At 37.2% G+C, this 27934-nt stretch overlaps 1 protein-coding gene across 1 annotated transcript in view; it reads left to right on the top strand.

Moving 5' to 3' along the window:
* Positions 1-27934, top strand: part of Tif-IA (RNA polymerase I-specific transcription initiation factor RRN3 homolog Tif-IA) — a 308793-nt gene that overhangs the window by 111276 nt on the left and 169583 nt on the right. The window contains exon 6 of the mRNA XM_090397940.1: positions 25383-25551. Coding sequence (XP_090254066.1) covers positions 25383-25551 — 169 coding nt within the window. The remainder of the gene's footprint in view (positions 1-25382; positions 25552-27934) is intronic.

The raw sequence follows: 27934 nt of genomic DNA, 5'->3' as shown, positions 1-27934 counted from the left end.
GTGATATATTTTTTCAGCACTTGTAGCTCGGTACATCCATTAAGCATAATACCTCCACACACCATGACCCCAGCACTGCTGTATTTATCCCTTTCGATAACATTCTTGTGATGGTTAGCAGTACTACTTTCACTCCAGATCAAGTGTCATCTAGAATCTGAGAAAAGACAAAAATGACTCGTCTGTAAAGAATACATATTAGCGAAATGGTGTCTTGTCCAATTTTTATGGATACAGCACCACTGAAAACATGCTCTATGACGGGCTGTGGATAAAGAGATGCAGACTACAAGTTTTTGGCACATAGCCCAACTTGCTGCAGATATCTTGGCACAGTTTGTCAAGATATCCATATACCTATGCTTGAATGAAACCAACTTGCAAGCTTGACCTGCTATGGTGCATTGATTACATTTTGCTGTTATTATAACAAATCTGTCTTCATACTCTGTGGTAGAGTGAGGGCAACCTCTAGGCAATCATCTGAACACATTCCACTAGTTTGAAATGCTGTCCAGAGCCTGGATACAATGCTATGTGAAATTCCAAACTCTCCAACAATATTAGTAGTTCTTCGGCCTTCAAGTTTTCCCAATAATTCTTCCCTGGTGAAATCATCTAGATCAGGGGTGGACAACCTTTTTAATTGTGCATGCCAAAATCACCAAATTTTTTATGCAAATTTTGCTCACGTGCCAATCTAAATTTTGCAGAACATTATTATTTGGTTATTTGAAAAAGAGAACCTTTTCAAATAATCAAAAATCACACTACAGCGATAAAACCAAAGAATGGTGTAATAGTGATTATTGTAAGTCATGTAATATTGAATGAATGTAAAAATTAGTGACTGAGTTTTTACTTAAGTCATTCAACCCTGTTGATAACGTGGATATTTTTTATTTGCCTTTAAGTGTAATTCTAGCTTCCATATACAGCCACAATTTAAAGATGCAATTTTTAATGTCAGTAAAACAGTAAACAATAATTCTGAATTTTTTGTTTTTTTATAAAGATCAATCAGACATGTTTTTTTTTTTTTTCAAGTTTTTTCAATATATTACAGTGCACAATCTCAAATCAGGTTTATAATTTTGTAACCTTTTGTATGCATGCGCTATTAGTTTAATGTGAATGTTACTCCTATTATGAGACTTAACAAAGTTCATCACTGAGAACAATGATTCACAAGAATATGTAAATGAAAATGGATAGTAATGCTGTTGCAAGTGTATTTAATATACAAAAATTATACAAAAAATTCTGGAATAGTATTCAGAGTCCTTAGTACCTTGTTTTCCGCACTTCTCTCTGTTGATCCCGTCTCTATTTGCACCTTTTCAATATTTTCCAAGTCAACACTGAGTTCAACAAATTTCTGCCTCCAAATTGAGCTACTTTGAAAATCAGTCAACTGCATTTCAAAATCATCCGTATTTATCCATGAAAACATCTGCAAGTTTAATTCATCCAGTTTTATATAGTGTCTTATACAGTAACTTTTTTTTATAGTGTCTGTGAAGAGATGATTAACCTTGTAACACTACCTGAGTGTACCACTGGAGTTGAAATATGTAAAGCAGTTATAAACGAATTATCATTTCGGCAAATTGATATTTCAAAATTGGTATCCGTTACAACAGAGAGATGGTGCACATAGCATGATTGGTAAGGAAGCAGGATTTGTAAATCTGTTTGCAAAACATGTTGGTCATCCACTGATAAGTTTTCATTGCATCATACAAAGACTATATGTGCAAAAGCTGGCCTAAAGGAACTTCAAGAAGTGATGCAAACAGTAATCAAGGTTGATAATTACATTTCTTCATTTGCTTTTTGAATAACAGACGATTTTAGAATCTATTGAATGAGGTGGATTTGGGGTACAAAGGACTAATAATGTACAATAATGATTGTTGGCTTAGTCAAGGTCTTTTACTGAAACGATTTGTTGAATTCCTCGATGAGATAAATCTCTTTTTGTAATCAACAAATGTCTTATAAAGAAATATGTGACATCGTGTGGGTTTGTAAATTGATGTTTTTTGCAGATTTTTGCGAATATTGACTTGACCCTGAAACTACAGGGCTGGTAAGACTCTTGATGATACATTTGTTGACATAAAGGCATTTGAAATGAAACTAGCAGTTTTATAAGAGAGATTTAGATATTTTCCAAACCTAAAGAAATACATCAATGATCCCCAAATGGATGAGAAAACAGACTCCAATGTGTTAGATCTGAAATGGGCAACCTCACTTATAATGAAGTCGCCCATTCAGAATCTAACAGAATATGCCCCACTAAGAGGGGCATATTCTGTTAACTTGTCTTTTCAGCAATTAAGCTCATGTCATAGAAGAATTGATATCATGATCAATAAGATGAAAGAAATATTTAGTATAAGTTTTGGTAGATCTAAATTAGAATTGTAAATGTAAAATAATCAAAGAATATGTGTAAAGAGAATTACTAGTGATTTATAATTACACATGCAAGAATATCAGTACACTGCCTAAGAAAGGGCGAAGGTCGCTCAAATGCCACCATAGTATTGTAAGCGCCCATGGGTGCTAGTTCGTGGAAAATGTCTAGAGGCACGCGTTCCTGAAAATGGAAAGCCCCATATGGCGGTGTGATGAGGTCACCCAGTCAGGGACGAATTGGAAGGCCGAATATGCAAAATCTAACTTGAAAAGAGGGTGCTGGAAAGGGAGAATATATGCAGCAGCACAGATCTGGAACCCTCCCCATTTGTTTGTTCCGGTTTTCTCTCTGTGTGCTCCTCAGTGGTCAACAATGTCCAACTCCTACTTTCCCGGAGTTGACTACTGTAGGTACCGGAAAGGCATTGCAGCAGAGTACAGCAGATAAAATTGCGGGCCATCGGCAAAGAAAGTGCACCAATGTAATTCTTTGAAGTAGGTTAAGAAGGAAGGGCTACGACTGCAAGATTAGAACACCTACGGCCTCTGATTTAGTTGCAACCACATTAGTGGCATCTAATTTCTGTGACCCTCCCTAGGTTAAGATATACTCTGTACCTTAGTTCAGGCTGGTGCAGTATATAAATTTGTCTGAGAGAAAAGCAGGATGCCTCACACAAGTTGGAGAGTAGGTAACCTAAGGGCCGTTAATAATATTTGATAGACAAAGCTTAGAGAAAAAATAGGAAGGGAATCAGAGTGAAGGACCACGAACAAACAACGACCATAGCAGAAACAACATAAAAACAAACAACAATGGAGCAGTCAGTCGACAGGATGTATTTGATCTGTGAAAGGAAAGAATTTAACCAGATACAGTGAGTTGGTGTCAGTCCAACTCGCTGTATCTGATTTTTTTGGTAGGAAATTTAAAATTTTTTAGTGTAAGCTAAAAGGATAAATATGTCTCTCCCAACTAGTACAGAGTTAAGTGATCCAGAATCATCGCCCTATCCTTCTATCTTAGGATAGGGTGATGGAGCGACTTCCAGTTGCTTATACTGCTTCGCAGTCATTTAATTGGAAAAAGCTTTTTCTACTCCTCTCCCCTCCTGAAAGAAACGTTGGATTACCAGAGATTCAAAGGGATGGTTATTTCCCAATTTGCCAAGGCCAAGAACATAGGACCTAATCTCTGGAAACTCCAAAAGATGAACCAGAAGGAAAAAGAAAGCATCCCAGAATATTACAACAGGTTGCTCACTTTTGCAGATATGCTGAGTGTACCTAACGACGAAAAACTCCATCTAGATTGGGCTGTTTTTCAGCACTTCAGGGTTGGTCTGAGAGAGGAACTAAGGGAGGCAGCCTTTGCAAAAGGAATAACAAATCTGAAAGAATGTTATGATACTGTTATTGAAAGAGAACAACTGCTTGGGGGACATCTGTCCCTCAGTTGCTTTAAGCCATGTGAATGCTGTAAGAAATAATGGTGAGGATGATAGGAGCCCAAGTCTAACAAAGGAATAGCAAAGAAGGAAAAATGTCAGAGGATGCAAGGGAGTACTGGAGAAAATAAAACTGAAACAATCTGCAGTGTCACTGTCGATGCCTGCAAATTTGGTGAAGTCCGCTCCTTGGTCAAGAAAGAGGTCGAGAGATTACAACAGCCTCTTATGGAACGCCTCGATTCTGTCGTCAGTCTGTTAACGCTAGATCGTTCCAGTGACCAGAAGCCTCCTGAGGTACAAGAGAGTAAGATTACTAATCTCATTCATAAGGAAGTAGTAGAGAAATTACAACAATCGCTGCTGGACAGAATGGAAAAACTAATGGAATTGTTGGCCAAATGTGGATTGGACTCTCCTTTGTCTTCGGACGGAGAGGCTACCATTGAGAGATTCCCAGGTATTATAGTTGTAACAAATTAGGACACTTGGCCCGAGATTGTTTTATAACACCAAAATCCTTGAGAACCAGGTACCAGCCTCAAACTACGTCTCACATTTGTGCCAGACCAATTGATAATGAGGAACAAGAAGGCAAGGAACAGTTCTCTGGAACAACAACTAATGCAATGGTCTGCAGAAGGAATCTTAAAGTACTGCTCGACACTGGTTCTCAAGTTTCCCTAATCTCTGAGAATTGTCTCGAGGAACTGGGGGCCTGTGTGAGTGAGAGCTAAAAGAATGAGAAATCCAGTCAGATTATTAGGAATATCTCCCTCCACAACTCATGCCACAAGATATGTTAGACTAAGGATTGAGCTACTTGGGTTAAATCTGCATGCATGGCATAACCTCCTAATTCTACCTGGGAACTCGTTGTCTCGAGTGAGATTAATTCTAGGAGAGGATTTCCTTAGGAAGCATGGCTTCTCATGCAATTACCCGAGAGAGCATTCAGTTCCGAGGAAAAGGAAATAGTACTGTAAGAAATCAAAGAGAAGGCGAAGGATCTTCGTCCAACAGATCTGAAAGTAAGGAGGTTACAGAACTCGAGAAAAAGAGGGAAGGGCACATAGCTAACACCCAGCCGGACTCAAATATCGCCGAGGTCAGGTTAAAGAATGGAAAACCTGAAACTGGTAAAGATCAAGGAAAGGAAGCAGAGAAGAGTGATCTAACCAGAGATGGGTGCACTGGTCTGAATAAGCGAGATGTGAAGAATACTTTGATACACAAGGTATCAAGCAAAGGTTGAAGGTCCAAACACAAATCAAGGAGGGAAACTGAGGAAAAAAATTTTTTTAGAAGGAGAGGGCCTTTTTTAGATCTGAAATGGGCAACCTCACTTATAATGAAGTCGCCCATTCAGAATCTAACAGAATATGCCCCACTAAGAGAGCATACTTGTCTTTTCAGCAATTAAGCTCATGTCATGGAAGAATTAATATCATGATCAATAAGATGAAAGAAATATTTAGTATAAGTTTTGGTAGATCTAAATTAGAATTGTAAATGTAAAATAATCAAAGAATGTGTGTAAAGACAATTACTAGTGATTTATAACTACACATACAAGAATGTCAGTACACTGCCTAAGAAAGGGCAAAGGTCGCTCAGATACCACCGTAGTATTGTAGTTTCGGGAATGGCACGCATTCCCGAAAATGGAAAGCCCCGTATGGCAGTGCGATGAGGTCACCCACTCGGGGACGAATTGAATGGCCGAATATTGCAAAATCTAACTCAAAAAAAGGGTGCTGGAAAGGGAGAATATATGCTGCATCACAGGTTGGAACTCCCCCATTTGTTTGTTCCGGTTTTCTCTCTGTGTGCTCCTCAGTGGTCAACGATGTCCAACTTCTACGTTCCTGGAGTTTGCTACTGTAGGTCCTGGCAAGGCATCGCTGCAAAGTACGGCAGATAAAATTGTGGGCCATCGGCAAAGAAAGTGCATTGATGTAATTCTTGAAGCGAGCACCAGACTCGAAGAATACACGTGATTCCCAAGTGGCAGCAGACCTTGAATAACAAAGTTTTCCACTACGAAGGAAGGACGGAAGGAACCCCTAAAAACCTGTGCAGTGTAGATAAGTACTTTACATGTTCTTTATCCCTTAAACATTAGGATGATTGTGAACGGAAGAAGTTTTGTTTCAGAATGGAAAATGAACTTCGAGGATTAAGCAGATTATAGAACATTTTAAATCTTATTAGACTGACTGTCCGAGAATCGTGAATTTGTTAAGAACCAATGTTTTAACCCATAACTAAAGGAAACGATGCGTTTTGTGCTTAACGAGCACCTGATCAACTGTATATAGTATTTTAACCATTTGAAGGAAATATTCTATGTAATGAGAAATTTGTATATTTAAGGTATGAGAGAGTGAGTGAAACCTTAGATGATGCTAACTTAGTATTGCTTATGTTATATCTGTGTCTTCTATTACTTATGGGTTCATTAAATACGTTTCATTGTTTTGTGTGTGATCTGCTCATGTCGACTGACTCTTACCACTTATAAAAACTACGGACCTGTTAATCTGTATATGTATGCGGGGATACCCAAATTAGGTTAAGAAGGAAGGACTACGACTGCACACCTACAGTCTCTGATTTAGTTGTAATCGTATTAGTGGCATCGAATTTCTGTGATCCTCCCTAGGGTAAGATATTAAGATATACTCTGTACCTAAGCTCAGGTTGGCGCAGTATATAAATTCGTCTGAGAGAAAAGGGGGATGCCTCACACAAGTTAGAGTAGGTGATCTAAGGGCCGTACATAGTATTTGATAGACAAAGCTTAGAGAAAAAATAGGAAGGGAATCGGAGTGAAGGCCCATGAATAAACAACGACCATAGCAGAACCAACACAAAAAAAACAAGATATAACAAATGTCTGCAAAAGTCTGCACGGTTAGCCTAGTGGCTTTGCAACTATATGCCTGGGGAAGGAGTGTCCTAGGTTCGATTCTCATCGGTGATGTGAGGAGCTCAAGGATCTTCCTCAGCCATAGCCAAGTTAGACAGTCGAGGGCATGGACAACAGGTTTTTTCCACCAGTTTAGTTTATCTGAGGTTTTTCATCCTGCAAGCAGGCAAACCGGCCCCATGAACACACGGATCTACAGTCATAAATACTTAACCCCCCCCCCATGAGGGCTCATCTTACCCAGATAGGGGCAGGTGGGAGATAAGGGAAGAAACTCCATATGAATAAATGTCTTCAAAAGCTATTTTTAAACATCATTGTGTCAACTGTTGAGCAGTTCTCTCTAAGATTTGTTAAGTTCAGAGAATTAGAAGAGACTGCAAAATTCATTAGGTTTCCGGACTATAAAACTGGATGAATTAAACTTGCATATGTTTTCGTGGATAAATATAGATGATTTTGAAATGCAGTTGATTGATTTTCAAAGTAGCTCAATTTGGAGACAGAAACTTGTTGACTTGGAAAATATTGAAAAGGAGCAAGTAGAGATTGGAGTAACAGAGAGAAGTGTGGAAAACGAGGTATTAAGGACTTTGAATACTATTCCAGAAACTTTTGTATGTTTAAATACCCTTGCAACAACATTACTATCCATTTTGTATCTACATATTGTGAATTATTGCTCTGAGTGATGAACTTTGTTAAGTCTCGTAATAGGAGTAGTGTTAAATTGTGAATGAAGCTATGTTATGTAATTTATTATTTTTCATTCACATTTAACATGGCTTATTAAATATTAATCATGGTTTATATAAAATTCTTTATTATTCCTTAATTAAGAATTACTAATTAAATATTTACTCAAAATCTGACCTATTATTAGTTTATAAAATAATAATATGTTTAGAATTTTGTGTAACTAAATATATATGGTGTAACATAAAGTGTTAATTTATATTTAACTGTATACGTAATCAAAAAGTTAAAGAAGTAGCTTAAATATTCTGTTGTTTTTATTTGTGAAATATTTAATGTTATGTAATCACTCATGAATAATATTAGACCATACATTACATTAGCGAAATGTTTACGTGCAGTCTGTTGTCATGGAGACGCACGCGTAAACAACCATGAGTGGAGTAGAGCGTGGCGTTCGAACGTAAGGTGGGAGTGAAGGTCATAGATAGGAGAGAGAGAAAAAGGGTAAAGAAGAAGGAAGGTCATCGATAATATAGAGAGAGATATGGAGAAGAATTATTATTAAGAAGGAGGAGAGAGTTTTGCGGAACCAAGATTATATAATCCTCAGGGCAGAGATTTATGAGTATAGTGTTCGGAAGTGAACCTATAAGTAGTGAAACATAAAGTTTAATGTTATAAGCGAAAACTGTTGTTGTTATGAAGAAAGGTTGATGCCGTAATCAAATAAAAGGAAACTGGACAGTCGATGCGAAAATTCTGATTAGTTCCAGTTAATCTGGATTACGATTAAATTCTATGTTGCCCTAGGAAAAGGTTATATTGGTTACTTGGAGAAAAGTGAACAGGAAAAGATATTAGTACCTAATTACTGTTGTTTGGAATAGTGAAGTGCGACTTACAGTAATACAGTTTAAACTATGGAGAATATTTGTTATGTGTGTTCCGCTAATGTTAATTAAGTTAATTCATAAGTGCTCTCTCAATAATTTGATGTATTGAAGAATTTGTCTGGTAAGAGTAGTTGTATAAGTTTCTCTATTCTAGCATTAACTGTAATATACCTCCGATGCTCAAGGTCCGGGAATATATTTGCTTGGAATATAGCTTACGTAGTTTATTGCCTGCTGTGAATATAAACATTGAGCTGATAGATTTGTGAAGACTGAATAAAATGTGAAATTGTTATATTAACTTGAGATAAGAAGATTTGTGTTTTTTGAGACTGTGAATAGTATATGAAAGTTAGAACATTGAATTAGCATCAGTGACCTAAAAAGATGTGTTAAGTTAATTGTATAGTTCCATTTTAAAATAGAGTTCTTGTATTTGTTGACCATATCTTATATTAAATGTTTTATTTTGTTGATCTAAATATTGTGTTTGCCTGAATTCCTTATTATTGCACCGTTCATAAATATTCGAATCTTGCGGGAACCCCAAGTAAAAATGATAATAGATGATTCGGCCTAATGAGATGACTGCTAACTTAATTTAGAACTGATCCTACTATTTATATAGACTAATCTAAGGATAGGGTGGCGCAGTATAAATATAAATTTCCCTACTTTTGGATCGGTGATCATTTCGTAATTAGTTGTATTATTCATAAAAGTGACTTGAAACTAGATAGATTTAGAACACGACAGAGAAGAGTCGTCACGACAGTAGCATTCACATGAAACTAGTACTGCGTGCATATCTCTACAGGTTACAAAATATATACCTGATATATCAGTAGTGGCCCTTCCCTTAATGCATAACAATATACATCTCCACAAGGAGATGTGCTTTGCATTATGGGAGATACTGAGACAAGGCGTGATGAGAGATTGGTCCACCTTTGCTCGGAGTTTCCTGGTGTTGCACCACCTTACCTCAGTCCTGAAGATATTTTCAGGTGCAAACTTTGTTTGCTTACACTTGGATAAAGGATTAAACTAAATTTATTATAAACCTGATATAAATTATTTATCATCAGTGACACAGCAGCAGAAGTCTAATAAGTAAAACATCTACTATTATTTTTCTAGTTTTGATTTGATGTTTTCTGCTAAAAAATGCTAGAGATTAACTTCTGTTTAATATATTATGTAGGTAAAATAAAATTTTTTTAATCTAATTTTTATATTACTCGTAAGGGATTAAGAATTAATAAAAGAATATCTTTAATTTTCTTTTCCTTTATTGTGCTTTTAGTCAAGTAAAATGATTGAGATTGTGCACTGTAATATATTGGAAAAACTTGAAAACAACTTGTCTGATGTTTATTTAAAAAAAAAAAAAAAAAAAAAAATTCAGAATTATTGTTTACTGTTTTGTTGATGATAAAAATTGTCTTTAAATTAAGTGACTGTATATGGCTGCTAGAATTACGCTTAAAGGCAAATAAAAAAATATCCATGCTATCAACAGGGTTGAAAGATTTAAGTAAAAACTCTGTCATCAGTTTTTCCGTTAATTCAATATTACGTGACTTATAATAATCATTCTTACAATATTTTTTGATTTTACCTCTCTAGTGTGATTTTTGATTGTTTGAAAAGGTTTCCTTTTCAAATAACCAAATAATACGTTCCTTAAAATTTCGGGACATATTATTGTTTCGAAAAATTTGCATCAAAGATTTGGCGATTTTGGCATGCACGCTTAAAAAGGTTGCCCTCCCCCCTCGTCCTAACTGTTCTCCTTACAGACAAATCTTTAATGTGCAGAATAATTTTTACCTTTTCTGAAAGATTGTCAAAAAGGAAAGGATCACATTCTAGCCATGCTTCTTTAATATATTCTCCATCACAGTGGTTTTACATGTGGGGCAATAACTTTTGAAATCTCAAAACTAGCTGCAACTAAATTGGAAATAGGCCGACCTGAAATATGTTTCAAAGTATCGTACTGTTTTTTTGTCTTGCCCAGTCAACAAGAAATTAATTCTCTTTGTTCTTGCTCCCTTTTATTGCTTCAGGTCTTATGAGCAGTTTCAAAATGTCACTTTGTAGAAGAAATCCTACCAACCACTGATTTGGAACATAAATGCATAATGCTTTATTAATCATACCAAATTTTTCAGTTCAGTATTCTTTAAATTGTCTAATATTCTCTTCATTTGAATGTCTGCTTCTTTGCTTGTGGTTGTAACATTAAATTGACAAATACTTCCATCCATATTTTAATGACTCAGGATTTAATTAAATCCAAATCCACATATATACACACTTTAGAAAACTGATAAATTCTTTATGAAAATTAACAAAACATAAAATGATGGTAATGTAGTCACGGCACAAATGATGCAACAACTGAACCGGAAAAAACTTGTACGTCAGTATATTGTGGAGGTAGATTTCTTAGAAAAAGCTTATTTGTTTCATTTTCTTATTACTTTTATTACTAAAACGTTTATAGGGGGTTTGTTTCTTTATTGCATTTTATTTGGTATCGTTCTACTTAATAAATTGTATTCTATTACGTTAAAATATGCAACTCAGCAAAGATGTTGGAAATGTATTTATGCTGTCAGCTGACTTCTTTTATTCCCTTATAGGGAGTAGGCGAGGCCTTTATACCCTTTCTAGCTTTTGGAGACTGAGTGGGTAGTTCAATCTCCACAGGTAGCTAATCAGAGATAGCTGGCCCATGTTTATCACTAATTACAGCAGCCACTGATGAAGAAGCTGGCAAACATGTGCTGCCATCTCTTGGTACCTAACCCTAACAAGATATGTTAGTCTGAAATAATGTGGGTACTACGGTTGATTTTCTTGAGTTTAGGGGGGGGGACGAGTTTCTGGGAGGGGAAAACCTGCTGGCCCATGCCAGAGATTGACTAGCTCGGGAATCGGTTGAAGAAAGGCTTAGAAAAAGTTCCAGTCAGTGAGCCCTGGATTGAATGCCGGAAAAAAGTTGTTGCCGTGCTACGTTTGGCACTCGTGCCAAGGGTTCCCCACCCCATATGTCTTTGAGACATTACAAGACATCCAAGTTTCCAACTTTATTCTTTCACGAAAAGAGCTTCCTTCAAACATAATTTGAATATAATCATGTTGAATGCTACCATGTATTCCCCTTTGTATGTGATGTGAAAATTTGAATGTGTACCCTCTTTCTGCTACTTTATGTATGCAGAAAAACTTGAAAAAAGCAATAGGAATATAGTCAAAATTTTATTTATTATTCTTAGAAATAAGATGTTAGGGATGACAGGAGTCTTTCTGAACATTTTGTCTATATCAGAAGACATTACAGATAATACTTTTAAGAGTTTTATTAATATATGTTTCACAAATTAGAGGTAAGCCCAAATTTGTGCAAGTTGCATCAATGTTTCCAAGCTAATAAAGAAATTGTTTCTTAGTATTATAACAGAATTTATAACTATAGCTCATAGTATTGTTATAGGATGTCACAGCTAAGAGAAATCACATTTAGAATGGCATACTTCTTGCGGAAAGGCTTAGACGTTGGTTATATACTTTTACTAAATGGTTTAAGGAAATTACAATGTAAACTAGGATATACATTAAAATAAATTTTAATACACTTCCAATATTTCAGCAACGTCGCGTTGCCATTTTCACAGGAACTTAAGAACAAGACACATGCATGCAGGCACAACAAACAGTAAATGAGGAAGAAGGAAGCTATTCTTTCTCCTAAAGTCCTGATGGTGCCCCCTAGCAAGCAATGTTAGTATTATTGGGTGATTGGGCTGAAGGTATTCTGATGTAGGTTTCCCAAATTTGAGGCAGTCTCATGCAGTGCAGCCAAATTTGTTGAGGTTTGGATTGTTTCTTAGGGTTGAGGCTGATTCCATGAAAAGGCTTTCATATTTGTATTTACTACGGTGTATTATCATGATTTTCTTCCACCGTATTCTATGGCAGGTATCCAGCGCATAGTCTGCAAGGCCTGAGTGTGCTGTGTTGGTGAAACCAGATGTAGTTCTTGTGTTCTGAAATTCTGATATTAGCTGTCCTGCCTGTTTGACCAAAGTAGGACAGCTTACAGCTGCAAGGGACCTGATATACACCAGGTAGGTCTGGGGGGGGGCTTTAGTAGATCGGATAAAGGACGCCAATTTTTTATATTGTCTGTAACAAGAAGTTACGTCATTTTTTTTTTAGGATTTTTGTAATTTTTTCCAAGGTGTCTCGGATATAGGGTATGGTGATGGATTTAGAGTAATCCTTGTTGTGAAGGGGGGGTTGTGGTTTATTGGTATCAATATTTTTTGGATTTTTTGGGGGGATGGTAGCCATTGGCTGAGAAAGTGTTGAGAATGTGGTTAGGGCATTATCATTTGAACAGATAAGTTTAGCCCTGTTGTGTAGTGTCTTAATGACTCCATATTGTTGCGAGGAGAGGTGGTGGGATTGTTGGTGAATGTATCTGCCTGTATGGGTGGGTTTTCTGTAACCTGAGAAAACCAAGGTTCCATCAGGCTGGTGGGTGACTAGTGTGTCTAAGAAAGGAAGGCAGTTGTTTTTTCCTCTTCCAGGGTGAATTTGATTCTGTGGTGCTGGTTGTTTAAGTGCGTTAGGAAAGATATGAGTGTATCGGAGCCATGTGGTCAAATCATCAACATAGCGAAGCCAATTGGTTGGTTTTTGTGGGGCAGAGTTTAAGGCTTTCTCTTCAAAAGTCTCTATATAAAAGTTGGCCAAAGGTGGGGAGAGTGGAGAACCCATGGCTGTCCCCTCTATTTGTTTGTAGAATTTTCCTTGCCAAACAAAATAGCCTAAGTTCATTGTGAACTGAAATATGGCTGTGATATCAGGAGGAAATTTAGCTTGGATTAGTTCTAAGGATTCTTTGATTGGGACATTTGTGAATGAAGAGGAGACATCAAAACTGACCATTACGTCAGTGTATTTGAGTGTAAGGTTTTCTATGCTGGCTTTGAAGTGGGCTGAGTTTTTATGTATGGAGGTGTGTTGCCAGTATAGTGTGTGAGCTTTGGCCAAATGTTTAGCTAGTTTGTATGTGGAGGAATCAATGCTATCCACTATGGGACGTAATGGCACATTTTCCTTATGTATTTTTGGGAGCAAATGGTCTAGCAAATGCATATTATTCTTAATAAAAAAAAAAATCTCTTTTTTTTTACAAAAAGTTTTTACAAAATGCATGATTTAGAATATGTACTCTGAAGTCTCTCATGCAAAACAAGGTTAAAGCGTGAAACTGAAGCTATAAACAGATGTGAAAGTAGATTTAGAGAAAATGACAAAGCCTAGTAGGGAATGCAATAGAAATAGCAACTACAGTCAATGAAAAGAAACAATAAATTTTTGTAAGTCTACTGCAAAACTGTTTCCTAAAGTTTTTGCTGGAGATTTTTTTTTTTTTTTTTTAATGTTGGACCCATATACAGGAGATTGGCTCTAATTTACCTATAGTATGTTAGTACCGTATATGGGTTGCGAAAGGAGAAACTTGTTTACATTAGATTTGAACACCTGTATGTTGTATTTCTTGGGAAATATGTGTGTGGAAGACTGTTCCACAATACTGCAGTAGCAGGGATGAACGAGGAGGAAAAGAAACTTGTTCTTTAGGTTTCGAGGTGTACTATGAAAGGATGTTTGACAGCAGCTGCACTGTTCCAATGGGCTTAGTACAGGGTGGGGGAATTATTGATGCTGTTTCAGATGAACATTTCTCATGGAAATATTTATAGAATATACAGATTGGGGAGACCAGGCATCTATGTGAAAGTGGGAGGAGTGAGTTGGTGAGGGATGTGTCATTTATTAGTCTAATTGCTCTCCTCTGTGTTGGGTCAAGTTTTGAGGGAACTTTTTGGAGCCCCACTCCAGATGTGAGAGCAGTATTTGAGAGCTGGGTGGATTTGTGACTTGTATAGTGTTAACAGCTGTTTAGAGGTGAAGTAGCGTCTTGAGTGAAAGAGGAAGCCTAGTTTTTTGGAAGCTGAGGATGCAATGATTGTGATGTGTTTATGCCAGGAGAGGCTTGATGGCAAGGTAATTCCGAGAAGAGAAATTCATCTTGTCTGAGAATTTGAGTGTTATCGAAAACAATGCTGGGGAAATGGTTCTTTTTTGTGAGAAATAAGACAGAACTGGATTTTACTAGCATTGAAGTTGACGAGGTTATCTGAGTTCCATTGGCGGATGGCTTGGAGGTCAGAATTAAGGGCAATGGTGGTTGATGTTCTGTGGGTTGAGGTGAGTTGTGTAGAATAGGGTTTGTCAAATGAAAGGGAGGAATGTAATGTGCTGTCATCTGCAAAACTGTGTCTTGGGTTAGAGGTCATCTGAAGTAGGTCATTGATATATAGAAGGAAGAGGGTCGGTAAGAGAACTGAACCTTGTGGGACTCCAGCATTTGTTGGATGGTGAGAGGATAGGGAGCTGGCTACCATCACACATAGTGTGGATCCAGACAGGAAGCTGGCAATCCATCTGCAGAAGTCCTGAGGTAGTCCAAATGATCAGAGTTTGCTTAATAAGCCTTTGTGCCAGACTTGGTCAAAGGCTTTGGAGATATTGAGTACAACTACTTGAGATTCACTAAATTTCTCCATGGAGTTTGTCCAGTGATGGGTGATGTATGAAAGTAGATCTGCTGTTGAACTGTTTGACTTAATCTGTACTGGTGGTAGCTTAATAGCTGGGTACCTTCAAGGTAGATTAGGAGTTGAGACTTGATGATTTCTCCATTACTTCAGATAGGACTGAAGTGAGTGAGATAGGGCAGTAGTTAGATGGTAGTGATTTGTCACCCTTTTAAGGAATGGGTTGAATATAGGCTAGTTTCCAGGTTTTGGGATATATATACCAGTGGCGTAAGAGAGTGTGTACAGGCGTCAGTTCCAGTGAACAGACCTTCAGGATAATTGGGGGAATGCCGTCAGGGCCAGGAGACTTTTTTGTGTCTAATTTAGACAACAGGTTTGTGATGTCTCTTTGGCAAAAGGATACAGAGGGCATTGTATGTTGGCCAGTTGGAATGACTGGAGGGCTTTTGCCATTGTCAGTTATGTGTGCATTGGAGGCAAAGTGTGATGCCAGGAGATTAGGTTTTTCTATGGGTAATGTTGCTATTGAGCCATCTGGGTATGATAGAGGTGGGAATAGCGTAGGGCAAAAGTTACAGCCAATTGCCTTGGCAAGAGACCAAAAGGCACAGCTGCTGTTTGGACAGGCTGCTAGCTTCCTGCTTTTGGCCCGTTCAAATTCTGTTTTCAAAGTATTGTTAGTTTTCTTGCATTTGTTTTGGACTTCAGTATAGGCAGTAATGAGGATGGGGTTCTTGATTTGACCAGTTGTGGTATGCCTGATTTTTCGTTTGGACAGCCTTAGCACATTTTTTGGAGAACCAAGGTTTAGTTTGGGGACGGCAGGTCTGAGTAGTGTGTGGAATATCTGTTTTCATGCCAGTGAGGATCACTTGATGCGTTCAGTGCATATGTTTTGGACTGGAAAGCTGGAAACAATAGTCTAACCATGGGAATGAAGCATAGTAGTCTCGGAGACTGCTCCATTTGGCACTGTTATAATACCAAACTACTCTTGTGTGGGGATGACTGTGTAAGCGTTGTTGCATGGGGGAGGAGATGAGCACTAAGTTGTGGTCAGAATTGCCCTCAGGGGGCTCACTACATTCACTGTATATTTGAAGGGGTCATTAGCAGTGGTGAGCTATGGAAATTTTAACAAAGGGCTCGCATCATCGAGCAAAAAAAAAAAAACAAAAAAAGCCGCATTTCACACAAAAACTTAATAATACAGCTTGTGTACAAATTCCAGTCAAAAAGTATGAGAAGACAACCTAAAGGCTATCATTTTTAAACAAATATTTCATGATCTAAACATGAAATATTTGCAAACAATCAACTGTGTTAATTTATCCTTGCATAAGAAAAACATTTCTTAACTATCAAAATATAATAAGAATGAAATCTTTTATAATCTTTTATGAAACATTTGATTGGCTACTGGTTTTACGATACAATTTGCTACCAGAAGGGAGAAGGGTAAATATAGTGCATGTGCTTATTTTATTTTATTTTCAAACTTGGACGCATTTGTTTTAGAGGAGTTGAAACAACAATTCCAAATAATCTATACACTGCCGAATAGACTAATTTTTGTTAGGTTACCGTGCGAGTTTGTCACTATTTTTTTGAAAAATTTTTTTTGAAAAAATAAAAAAGGAAACGAGAAGAACAAGGGGCTCGCAAATTTAAGAAAAATTTGACAAGGGGCTCGTGTGAGCCCCTTATAGCTCACCACTGGTCATTAGTAAGGAAAAGATCTAGGGTATTTGGAGAGTGGTTTGGGTTATCTGGTATTCTGGTCGGTTTTTGAACAATTTATGTGAGGTCATTAGTGATTGCAAATGTTTCAGCATCTCTGCCTGCAGGATCTGTATAACTGGAAGAGGAAAACCAATTGGTGTTATGGACGTTGAAGTCATAACAGGAGGATGATTTCACTGTTGGGAGAGTGGGATTGCAGAAAATCAACTTTTAAGGAGAGGAAATGGAAGAGTTCAGAGTGATTGCTGGTATTAGGAGAGCGATAGAGACAGTAGATGAATTTGACTGAGTGGGAAAGGGATATCTTCAGCCAAAGAAGGTCGAAGTTGGGCGATTCTAAGTTGGTTGCTCTCATAGATATATGCACAGACATCACCCTTGGGTCGAAAGGAGTTGAATAGTATATAGTTAGGAAGGTTGAGATGAATAGTGCTGGGGGGGGGGGAGATTTGGTTTTCAGTTAAAAAGAGTAGGTGGGATTTGGTGGACTGCAGATGGCAGTGAATGCTGTTAAGGTTGGAGTTGAGGCCACGGATGTTGGCAAAGTGGACATGCAAGGTAAGGTTCTGTTAGGCATGGATTCGACCCCGAGGGTCTTGCACGTTTCCTATGCAGTGGTGTCACTTGGTTTTTGAACTAGTTTGGATTGTTTGTAATCTATTACCCAACTGTTGTCTCCATTTCGGCATTTATCTTTTAGTTGTCTACAGAGTTGGCGTCTTTGTTCTCTCTTTGCAAAGGTTGAATCAAGTCGAGCACATATGCGTTACTGGGGGCATGTGTCCTTTAGCTTGTTGTTTATCACTGTTATAAATTTGATTGCATTTATTGGTGAGTCGCAGGTCACTTTCACGAGACGTGGATAGTTTGTTCCGTCCTTTCTTTTGTTAATGGGTCCGATACGATGGCATTTGACAATATATCTGGGGTCGAAATTGCATTCTCCTGCAAGTTTGCCGACGTCTTCTTTTAAGGATGTACCGTTTTCCGTCATAAAGTTCAGGATAACAGCGTTGAGTTTCCGATTTTCGACCTCGAGCGATTCGTGTACTGATGATGTGATTAATTCACGAAGCTCTTCAGCAGGCACAGGCACACTTGTGGTTGGGTGCTGGATGTTGAGCATCTCGAGCTTTGTTTCCAATTTTCCGATTTTGGAGGAGAAGGTATTGATCATGGTATTAAGCTGTTGCTCGAGGTTATTGACTCTTTTGCCTAGGTTTAGTGTTTGTTTTATGGAAGGGAGGCACGTCATACAGAAGTAGGGCTGGTTTAGATCGGTAAAAAGTTTGTATGCAGATTCATTTATTTTCGCGCAGGAAATATGAAGCCAGTTGCAACAGAAATCGCACAATATACCTTTTTTCCTTTCTTTGACTTCTGTTTCACAGCTGCGGCACTTCGTAATGTTATTCGGTTTGTTGATGATCGGCGACTCTACGCTGACGGGACTTGAGGTAGTCTTCTGTTGTTGGCCGCCATCTTTACTTTGCACAGTAGGCATAGCGCTTTCATGTGGCTGTTTTTTAGTTGTAAAATATAGCAGATTTAATGGACTGTGGGTACTTAAGAGTTGTACTGTAGTAATCAACTGCTTAGTACCTTCTGTTACTTTTCCATTTGCTGCTTATTTTGCACAGAAAACACAAGTACGATAAAATGTGGGAGCACAAGTTTAACATTACTTATCCACAGGCACCACCTATACTGCACAAACCTATTTTACACAAAATAGGTCACAAAATATTTTTCACAAAAATTAAGATATTGTCCATCTTATATGAATGCATCCGAACATTTTGTGCAACTTTCTACTTGGGCATCTATGTGAAACAGCATCAATATATCAGTGAAATATATGGAAAGTTTTTAATCATTTTGCTACAAGAATATGAAAGTGGGATAATAAAGAAGTAATTCAAAATGAAATAGTTCGTTTTTTTTTTTTTTTTTTTTTCCCTTATTGAAAAACTTAATGGAAGTTATTAAGATTTGCTTTAGATCTGATAGAAATTGATAGTCCCAAGCCACTGGTCTCTCTCTCTCCATGTGTTTGTGTAAAATTGAAGAATTAGTAATTAGTTTACAAGAAACAGAATACTTCTGTAAGCTTTTTTTTCTTTTTCATGTTGAGCTCATACACGAGGTTAGTGGGTTGGGAAAGAAAAGATGTTTAATCCAAAAGTCTGTATATTGTGTTCCTTGAGAAATACATGGGCAGGGGGAACTGTTCCACAGTACAGCAGTAGCAGGAAGTTTTTCCACTTGGTTATGTTATAAATTAGATACCGAGAAATTATACACTTGGTTTAATCCTTTATCCAATGTAAGCATCCAAGTATATAATTTCTTGGTATTTAATTTACAGTGGTATCAGAAATGAATGAGGAAAAGAAACTTGTTTTGTGGGTTTCAAGGGATACAATGAAGGGATATTGGGCAGCAGCTGTACGTGTTACAGCGGGCTTAGTACTGAGTGAGGGGAATTATCGATGCTATTTCATATGAATATTTGCATTGTATTTATCCATCCATCAGTGGCTTTAAAAGGCATTTAAGCACCCATAGCCTTCCGAGTATCCTTGGACCTCCCAACTGTAATACGAGGATAAGGTGGTTACCCCATGCCTCTAAATATTCTTGTCTGTAAATTGTGTGTGTTCTACTGGTTGGTTTGGCTGTTTTGAGGGATGAAACACCAGTTTCCAGGTGAAAAAACCCCTACCTCCACATGAGACTGGCCAACCCACCTTTTGTTGAAAGAGACCAGATAAAGTTGGAAGTTTTTTCACTTGGCTATGCCACCAATTATATATTTGCTGTAATCCTTTATCCAAGTGTAAGCAAACAAAGTTTGCACGTGAAGTATTTTCAGGACTCGGGCAACTCTTGGCAGAGGTGGTATAACTTCTCATTACTTGCCTTAGTATCCCATAATGCAAAGCACATCTCCTTGCAGATGTTATCTTAACTTCCATTAGGTTTTTCTATAAGAAAAAAAAAAAACTATTTCATTTTGAATTAGTTCTTTATTATCCCACTTTCATATTCTTGTATCACCACCTCTGGTGATACAAGATTGTATTACCAGCTGGGTCTGGCTGCCACTGATGAAACCTCAATAAAAGTTGAAACCAATCTAGTTAGTGACCCTTTCTTTAATGCATAACATTATACATGTCTGCAAGGAGATGTGCTTTGCATTATGAGATACTAAGGCAAGTGATGAGAAGTTATACCACCTTTGCCATGAGTTGCCCTGGTCCTGAAAATATTTCAGGCGCAAACTTTGTTTGCTTACACTTGGATAAAGGATTAAACTAAATATATAATTGGTAAGACCAGATAAAGGTTCCTCATGTCAATGACAGGAATCAAACCCAGGTCTTTCCAACCAAAGGGATTTGTCTATACTGACTGAGTTATGGAGGCTCGTAAGTATTTTTAGGATACACATTGCAGAAACCAAATGCCTGTACGAAAGTGGTGAGATATGGGTCATTAATAAGTAATTGCTCTCCTCTGTATTGAGTCAAGCATTTAGAGGTGTCACCTCATATGTCAGCAGTATTCAATAGCTGGGCAGATTTGCAATTTGTATAATGTTAACAGCTGCTTATAGGTGAAGTAACATTTTGAGCAGAAGAGAAATCTTAGTTTTTTAGAAGATGAGGATACAATGGTTGTGTTGTGTTATGCCAGATGAGGCTTGATGTCAGGGTGATTTCAAGAAGAGAAATCTCTTATCTTTTCTGAAAATTCAATGGTTGTCAAAGGTATTACTGGGAGAAAATGGTTCTTTTATGAGAAATATCAGAACTGGGGTTTACTGTCAGTGAAACTGACAAGGTTATATGAGGATGGCTTGGAGATCAGAATTGAGGGTAGTTGAGGTGAGTTGTGTAGAGCAAGGTTTATCAAGTGAAAGTGAGGAGTGCAGTGTGCTGTCATCTGCAAAACTGCATATTGGGTTGGAGGTCAACTGAAATAGGTCATTGATATATAGAAGGAAGAGGGTTGATGAGAGAACAGAACCTTGTGGAACCCTGGTATTAATTGAACGGGTGAGTGGATAATAAACCGTCCAGACAAAGCTGGCAATCCAACTGCAGAAGTCCTGAGACAGACCAAATGATGGGAGTTTGCTTAGTAAGCCTTTGTGCCAGACCTGGTCGAAAGCTTTGGAGATCTCAAGTACAACCACTTGAGATTCACCTAACTTCTCCATGGCATTTGTCCAGAGATGGGTGTGAGAAGATCTCCTGTTGATCAGCAGCGACAGAATCCATACTGGTAGTTGTTTATTAGCTGGGTATCTTTGAGGTAGTGTAGAAGTTGGGAATTGATGATTATCTCCTCAGGCCTATCCATTACTTTGGATAGGCCTGAGGTGAGTGAGATAGGGTGGTAGTTTGACAGTAGTGATTTTTTGCCCTTCTTAGGAATTGGTTAAATATAGGCCAATTTCCAGTCTCTGGAATACTTACCAGTGGAGTAAGAAAATATATACGGATGAGATGACCTTCACTCTGGGTATTTACAGATTCTATTAAGGAAGAAAAAACTTGGCTCTCACAACCAAATGGCAGAAGTGCAAGTGTCAATTATGTAGTCTTTCTCAAGAAACAGCAAACTAAATCTTTCTCAAGAAACTTGTTTCTTGAGAAAGACTCATTACGAACTCTTTTATGTCAGATATGTTAGGTAAAAAATTTCTTGTTTACAAGATAGCCTTCGTAATATACTCAAACGACCTAATCTCAGAAAATTGTCATACTGAAATTTCTTTCTAGATGAAGTGCTTAAAATGTCAGTTCCTTTTTTCTTATCTCTTCTTCCTTTAATTAGGCCTAGTGGCCTGTTAAGGTTACGTATTAGGCTTCATGGCTTATTACAATTCTAAACTGGAAATCCCACTGAATAGATAGATCAATTTTTTTCCATTAGTGTTCTATGTCTGTAAATGCGTGTGTTCATAAGGTTTGGTTTGCCTCTTCTGGGAAACAAACAAGCAGAGTTTCAGGGTGAAAATACCCCCTACCTCTATATGAGACAGACTAACTCACCTTTCATCAAAAGAGATCAGATAAAGGTTTCCCACATCACTGACAGGAATCAAACCGAGGTATTTCCAACCATAGGGCCTCATTTATACTGACTGAGATGTGGAGGCTTCCTTTTTCCTTATAAAGTTAGTGAAGCGGAAATAATTTTTACTATTTTTACTCAGTCTAATATAAATATCATACTGTCTTCTAAACCTCTGAAAACAGTAAGACAAATCCTAAGAGATGTTTGCTTGATAAATGTTTATCTTAAGTTCATTCTACATTGCTCTGAATAACTAAGAACTTGGGTTAATTTAACAAAAAAGCAATCAGATTTAGATGGGAGAAGATGATTCCTTAAATTTTGCATTATTGGAAGCTCCAGTGTTAATCCATCCAGAATTTTGAGATATTTTTTTCATTATTATTATCATCATCATCAAATTCCTGACATGTACCTTCAAGGGGTGTATAGGATATGATAGTACTACATGAAAAATTTACATTATTACTAACTTCCTATCTACAATTTTTCTCCAAATCAGTCTGTTACTTGTCAAGACTCCAACATTATCAGATCTTATATTTCTATCGTCTAAGGCACTTTGTACCATATCAATTAAGGGAAGGGCCACTACCAGGACCGGTTTCAATCTTTATATTTTGGGAGTTCATGTCTCATCATCGGCATTTGGGGTGTAAAAGAGTGCTGAAAGTCAGCAAGTAGTGATGGTGGAAGAAATAGAAAGCTAGAGGATGATAGGAGGTAATAAAAAGGCTTCAGTCAACCTGTTCAGCTGTGTAACCAAAAGTTTGTGGCTAAATGGTCTATAGACGTCATCTTCTCACACCTGTCCTAAAATAAAAATCTTAATTTGACTGACTAGATAAACCAAAAAAAAAAAAAAAAAAACTGGAATAACCATGAAGGAGAACTGTGATAAATATTGAAATGTAACCAAGTAAAGTGAAAAATAGGGGAAGAACCTGGCACGAGTGATGCAGTTCACATGGAGCTGCACCGCCTCAGTGTAAGCCTTTGCAGCTTGGGTTTAATCAGGCCGACCCCTCCTGTGTGATGCGAAACCCATGAAAAGAAACCTAATACTTCGTCTTTTGCTGGCTGGGCTAAAGTGTTATACAGTACTACAATTTCTTCCTCGTTCAGGTTTAAAATACCCTTTAGCTGTTCTGGAGTGGCTGTATTTATGTCTTTGATGATGAGGTCCTCCCATTTGAAACTTATGCTTTATACATCTCCACAAGAAGATGTGCTTTGCATTATGGGCGTTACTAAGACAAGTAGTGATGGAAGCTTGGTCCACCTCTACCACAAGTTGCCTCAGTCCTGAAGATACTTCAGGGACAAACTTTGTTTGCTTACACTTGGATAAAGGATTAAACTAAATTTATTATAGTCTAACCAAGTGGGAAAAAACTTCCAACATCTTTCTCTGAATCCAGAGTAATTTAATAATAAAGCGGTACACCTTTTGGCAATGCGTTTAGATAAATATGACTTCTCCATTACTTCCACCTCTGGGTCTGGCTCCCACTGACAAGACCTCAATAAAGTTTGGAATTGGTTTGGGTAGTTGCCCTTCCTTAATGCATAGCATTATACATCTCCGCAAGGAGATGTGCTTTGCATTATGTGAGATACTAAGGCAAGTAGCGATGAGAGCTTAGTCCACCTTTATCATGAGTTGCATCAGTCCTGAAGATACTTTAGGTGCAAACTTTGTTTGCTTACACTTGGATGAAGGATTAAACTAAATTTATTATATGGCTAACAAGGGCTGCCATCTCATGGTGCCTAATCCTAACACAATATTTTTAATGTCTAAAAATATTGTGGGTTCTACGGTCGATTTTCTTGTTTATGGGACGATAAACCTGATTTTCCGTGTGAAAAAACTCGCTTGCCTGTGCCAGAGATCAACTAACTCAGGAACCCAGTTGAAAAAAAAGGCTTAAAAAAAGTTCCTCTGGTCAGTGACTAGACTTGAACTTAAGTCTATCTTCAGGTGGTTTAGTACTGAGAAGTGCAAGCACCACTTCCACTGAGCTACACAGGCTCTTTTATAAAATGAATGCATTCAAATTTTAATTATCAATGCTCTTTACACAACTGGCAGCTCACGTTAATCATGCGATATATTTGAAACTTTAGAACGATGCTTCTATAATTAAATTATTTCTGGCAAAATCACATCCCAGGCTCTCAAAATCTAGTTGTACAACAGTTCTAATGATGGTCTTTTAATCTTAACCCCCCCCTCCCCCCTGTCTCCCTCGATCCAAGATCGAGTAAAAGTCAATGCTCTCACTCCCAAATTTCTTCTACTGGTTGGCTCCATCTCTATGCATATGATTGGTGCAGTATTAACAGAAGATCATGCAACTCAACGACAAAGGCAACCGACGATTGTTGAGTTGAAATGCTGATTCTCTTTAACTGAATTCCAAAATATCTGAAACTGGCACAACATTCACTGTCTATTTTTAAAGTTTTATACTATTTTTTGTGTGCGAACTGTATATTGAAATGTTTAAATTTCTTTTTTATGAAGTAAAAACAGAGGTGCAAAATATACGCAAGGACGAGTTGTATTCGAGTAAATATGGTACTTGTTTTTTATCTTTGTCATTAGACCTAAAATTGTGCTGCTATTAACCATCACATAAACTTGATCCATTTTAATTATTTTGTGTTTACCTGAAATTTCGGAAACTTTTTTTATTTTTTTAATTTTTTTATCAAGTTTAGTTATTCACTATTGTTAAACATTAGCAATTCTGCCGCTTGTAAATCACAGCAAATTGTGATCACCTTGAGTATCACCTACCTTTTGGACTTTTCTTGGAAAGTTAAACTAGTGAAGTAATTTTTGAGATTTCCATTGTATTCAATTGAATTTGGCATAGAAGCTTTAGCGTCTTGTTTTGTCTGTCTACACCCATTGTAATTGAGTGTTTTTCATTTGTTGAAATTGTATTAACATTTTTATCAATATTTTAATATAAATTGCAATATAAATGACAATAACACCTGCCTGGTTGGCCGAGTGGATAGCATATCCAGTGTGGCTGTGGATTTGAATCCTGCCATGGGCATGAATATTTGTGATTGTCTGTGGAAATACCAGTGGTGGTCAGCAGTAGATGACGTTGGTATAGTTGCGTTAAGTTGGTGATTGAATGGTGGAGACAGAGTTGTAGAGCAGGTGTCCTTCCTCGATGAGTCCTTGGACTCCATGGAGGTGTCAAATAATAATATTTTTTAGTCTTTCAGAAACATTTCATTAACTAAAAGTAATTCTGAATTTTAATTTTAGTTGTCTTTGCAGCCATTTGAAACTTGTCTCCTAAATCCTTTTACTGAATGATTCTTTTAATTATTACTGTGATTGTTACATATTTACAATATTGATTAAATTTTATTTTTATAGTTTTTATATATATATATATATATATATATATATATATATATATAACAATAAAGAAATATATTTTATAGTTGTTTATACAACCCATTTTCACAGAACTCCATCTTTGCTGTTTCCATTACTGGCTGACCATTTTCCGTATATAAGAAAGGATTCTGAGACACACTTGAATTATGTTGGAAATCTTTTAGATATTTGTTCATACATGCCATGTTACAGACGAAATATTTTAGAACTTCTTTTGGACAAAATTATCCAAATAGATGTAAGTATATAAGTATGTATTTAATTATAGGCTTAATATTTACTTAAAAAAAAAAAAAAAAAAATCAGCTAACGCCTTTTTATTCCCGTATACGGGGAGTAGGCGAGGCCATTTAGCCCTATCTAACTTTTGGAGACTGAGTGGGCAGTTCAATCTCCACTGATACCAATCAGAGATAGATGGCCCAAGGCTATCACTAATTAAGCGGTACTCAGTGAAGAGAGACAGCTCAAATGTGCCATCATTTCCTGGTCCCTAACCCTAACACAATATATTTAATGTCTGAAATAATGTGGGTTCTACGGTCGATTTTCTTGAGTTTACAGGACGAAAAACCCGAGTTTCCGGGAGGAAAAACCTGCTTGCCCGTGCCAGAGATCGACTAACTCTGGAACCGGTTGAAAAAAGGCTTAGAAAATTTTCCTCTAGTCGCCGACTAGACTCGAAACCAAGTCTTCCTTCGTGCGGCTAAGAGCCTGTGTTGCTCAGTGGATGTGGCGTTTGCCAGCCACGGCGCTTGGCCGCACGAAGGAAGACTTGGTTTCGAGTCTAGTCGGCGACTAGAGGAAATTTTTCTAAGCCTTTTTTCGACCTATAAATAAATCTTAAATACTGATTGCTTACAAATTCTTCTATTTCATAAGCCTTTCAGGAATAGTAAGCAATCAAACCTCATTTAACAGGAACAAGAACTGATTTTTATTCTAAGTATTGCAAATTTACAAGATTCCAAACACAAAACACAGGAGAGCTGCCATATGGAGCAAAAATTCAAAGTATTGGAATTATAGTAATCATTTATCTGACTTTTAAATTAACCAATTTGAATTAACCACATTTCAATTAACCAATCCCTACACGTCAAGCAACTTCTGGTACAGCGTCATGTAATTGTATTTCATTTCTCTGACCCGTCAATTATCAGAATTTCAAATTGCATTACCTATGTGGTCTGATAAATTCTAGATTACAGTATTACCAGGTCGTCATAAACTGAATGAGATCTTTCATGCAAATAAATCATGTATTGTGGAATTGGGGAGGTCATTGACAGCAGTTAATTACTGGCCTGATTAAGTAGATAGCAGCATCTCTACTCCTTTCAGGCCAGCTAGCTGTGGATTTTAATCCTACCACACATATGGATGTGTGAATGTCTTTAGGGAGAAGATAAATTTCATTGCCTAGTGCAAGACTTCCACATTGCTTCTTGGAGAACCGGAGTGACTTTGCAAACACTTGCTGTTTGGTTTGTAGAATAGGCTTCCAGATTATCTCACCCAAAGTATTAAGGTACTATATATAATTTTTTTGTTAATGGAAATCACATTTAAGAAAAACAAATAATCAATTCAATACTGCATGCATTCTTTATTGAGATGCAACCATTTTACTTAAGCAGTTGAGGACTTTTAACCTCCAAATTGGAGAAGCTACTTGAGAAGAACTCCTCTCACTCTTACATCCATTTCACTCCCACTCTATTTGTTGTACTAACATTAGGAACACATTAAGATCCTACCTCATTTAAGCATTTTTTTCAAAGTTTCTCATGCATTGCTGGTATCCCATTCATTAACTGATACCATCTCCTGAGTTTTCATAATTTCCAGCTTTGTAGTAACCTGTCCTAATTGGCATCCATATACTTAGCTACTTCCCAGGATATTATGGCATGACAACTTTCACAATTGGATGGCTAAACATTCACATTCTTAACTGTGAGACCCCTTTTGATGCTAAGTCATAACACTGTTTGAGTTTCAAGTTCCTTCTTTTATATGGTGGTTGAAAAAGTTGTCCTGCAACAGCTCAATAAATTCTTCCTCATTCTTATGAAATTACTCTTCTAGCCAATTCAGGTTTGAATGATTTAAGTCACCCATAATAATTGCTCACTTTAATACCATTAGGGTAATTTGGTAATGCATTTCATCATCTCCTGCAACATCCACCAGGTATGTAGCAACATCCCACCATATATTTTATTCTGTTAGGCTCAAACTCATTTCTATTTGGGACATTATATTGCCTTAACAAGTTTCTATCCTATCTGGACAGCAGGGGCGAATATTCCGGGTGTGCTAGGTGTGGTGCTCATCCACGAAATATCAATATCACCGATATTATATTTTTGCATTTATTCCCGTTAAAAACCCCCAATTGTTTGTACTTCATGTGACTCCTAAAATTGAACACAATATACTAATGCTTCATTGTCCTCTTCATGAGGGTAATAAAGCATTAGTGCTTCATGAAGAGGGCACTTTTCGATGCATAAACATTGCATCACATTTGTGTTAATAGCCCGGGTTTGCTTTAAAATTGCATACGCCTTTGAGCCCTTTGAAAAGATGCAAAGAGGGTGCAGTAGGTCAAATTC

This window comes from Typopeltis vanoorti, chromosome 9 (assembly GCF_054136105.1).
Source record: "Typopeltis vanoorti isolate ZY-2024b chromosome 9, IOZ_Tvanoo_1.0, whole genome shotgun sequence".
Classification (NCBI taxonomy): domain Eukaryota; kingdom Metazoa; phylum Arthropoda; class Arachnida; order Uropygi; family Thelyphonidae; genus Typopeltis; species Typopeltis vanoorti.
This window is presented reverse-complemented; position numbering and strand designations above follow the sequence as displayed.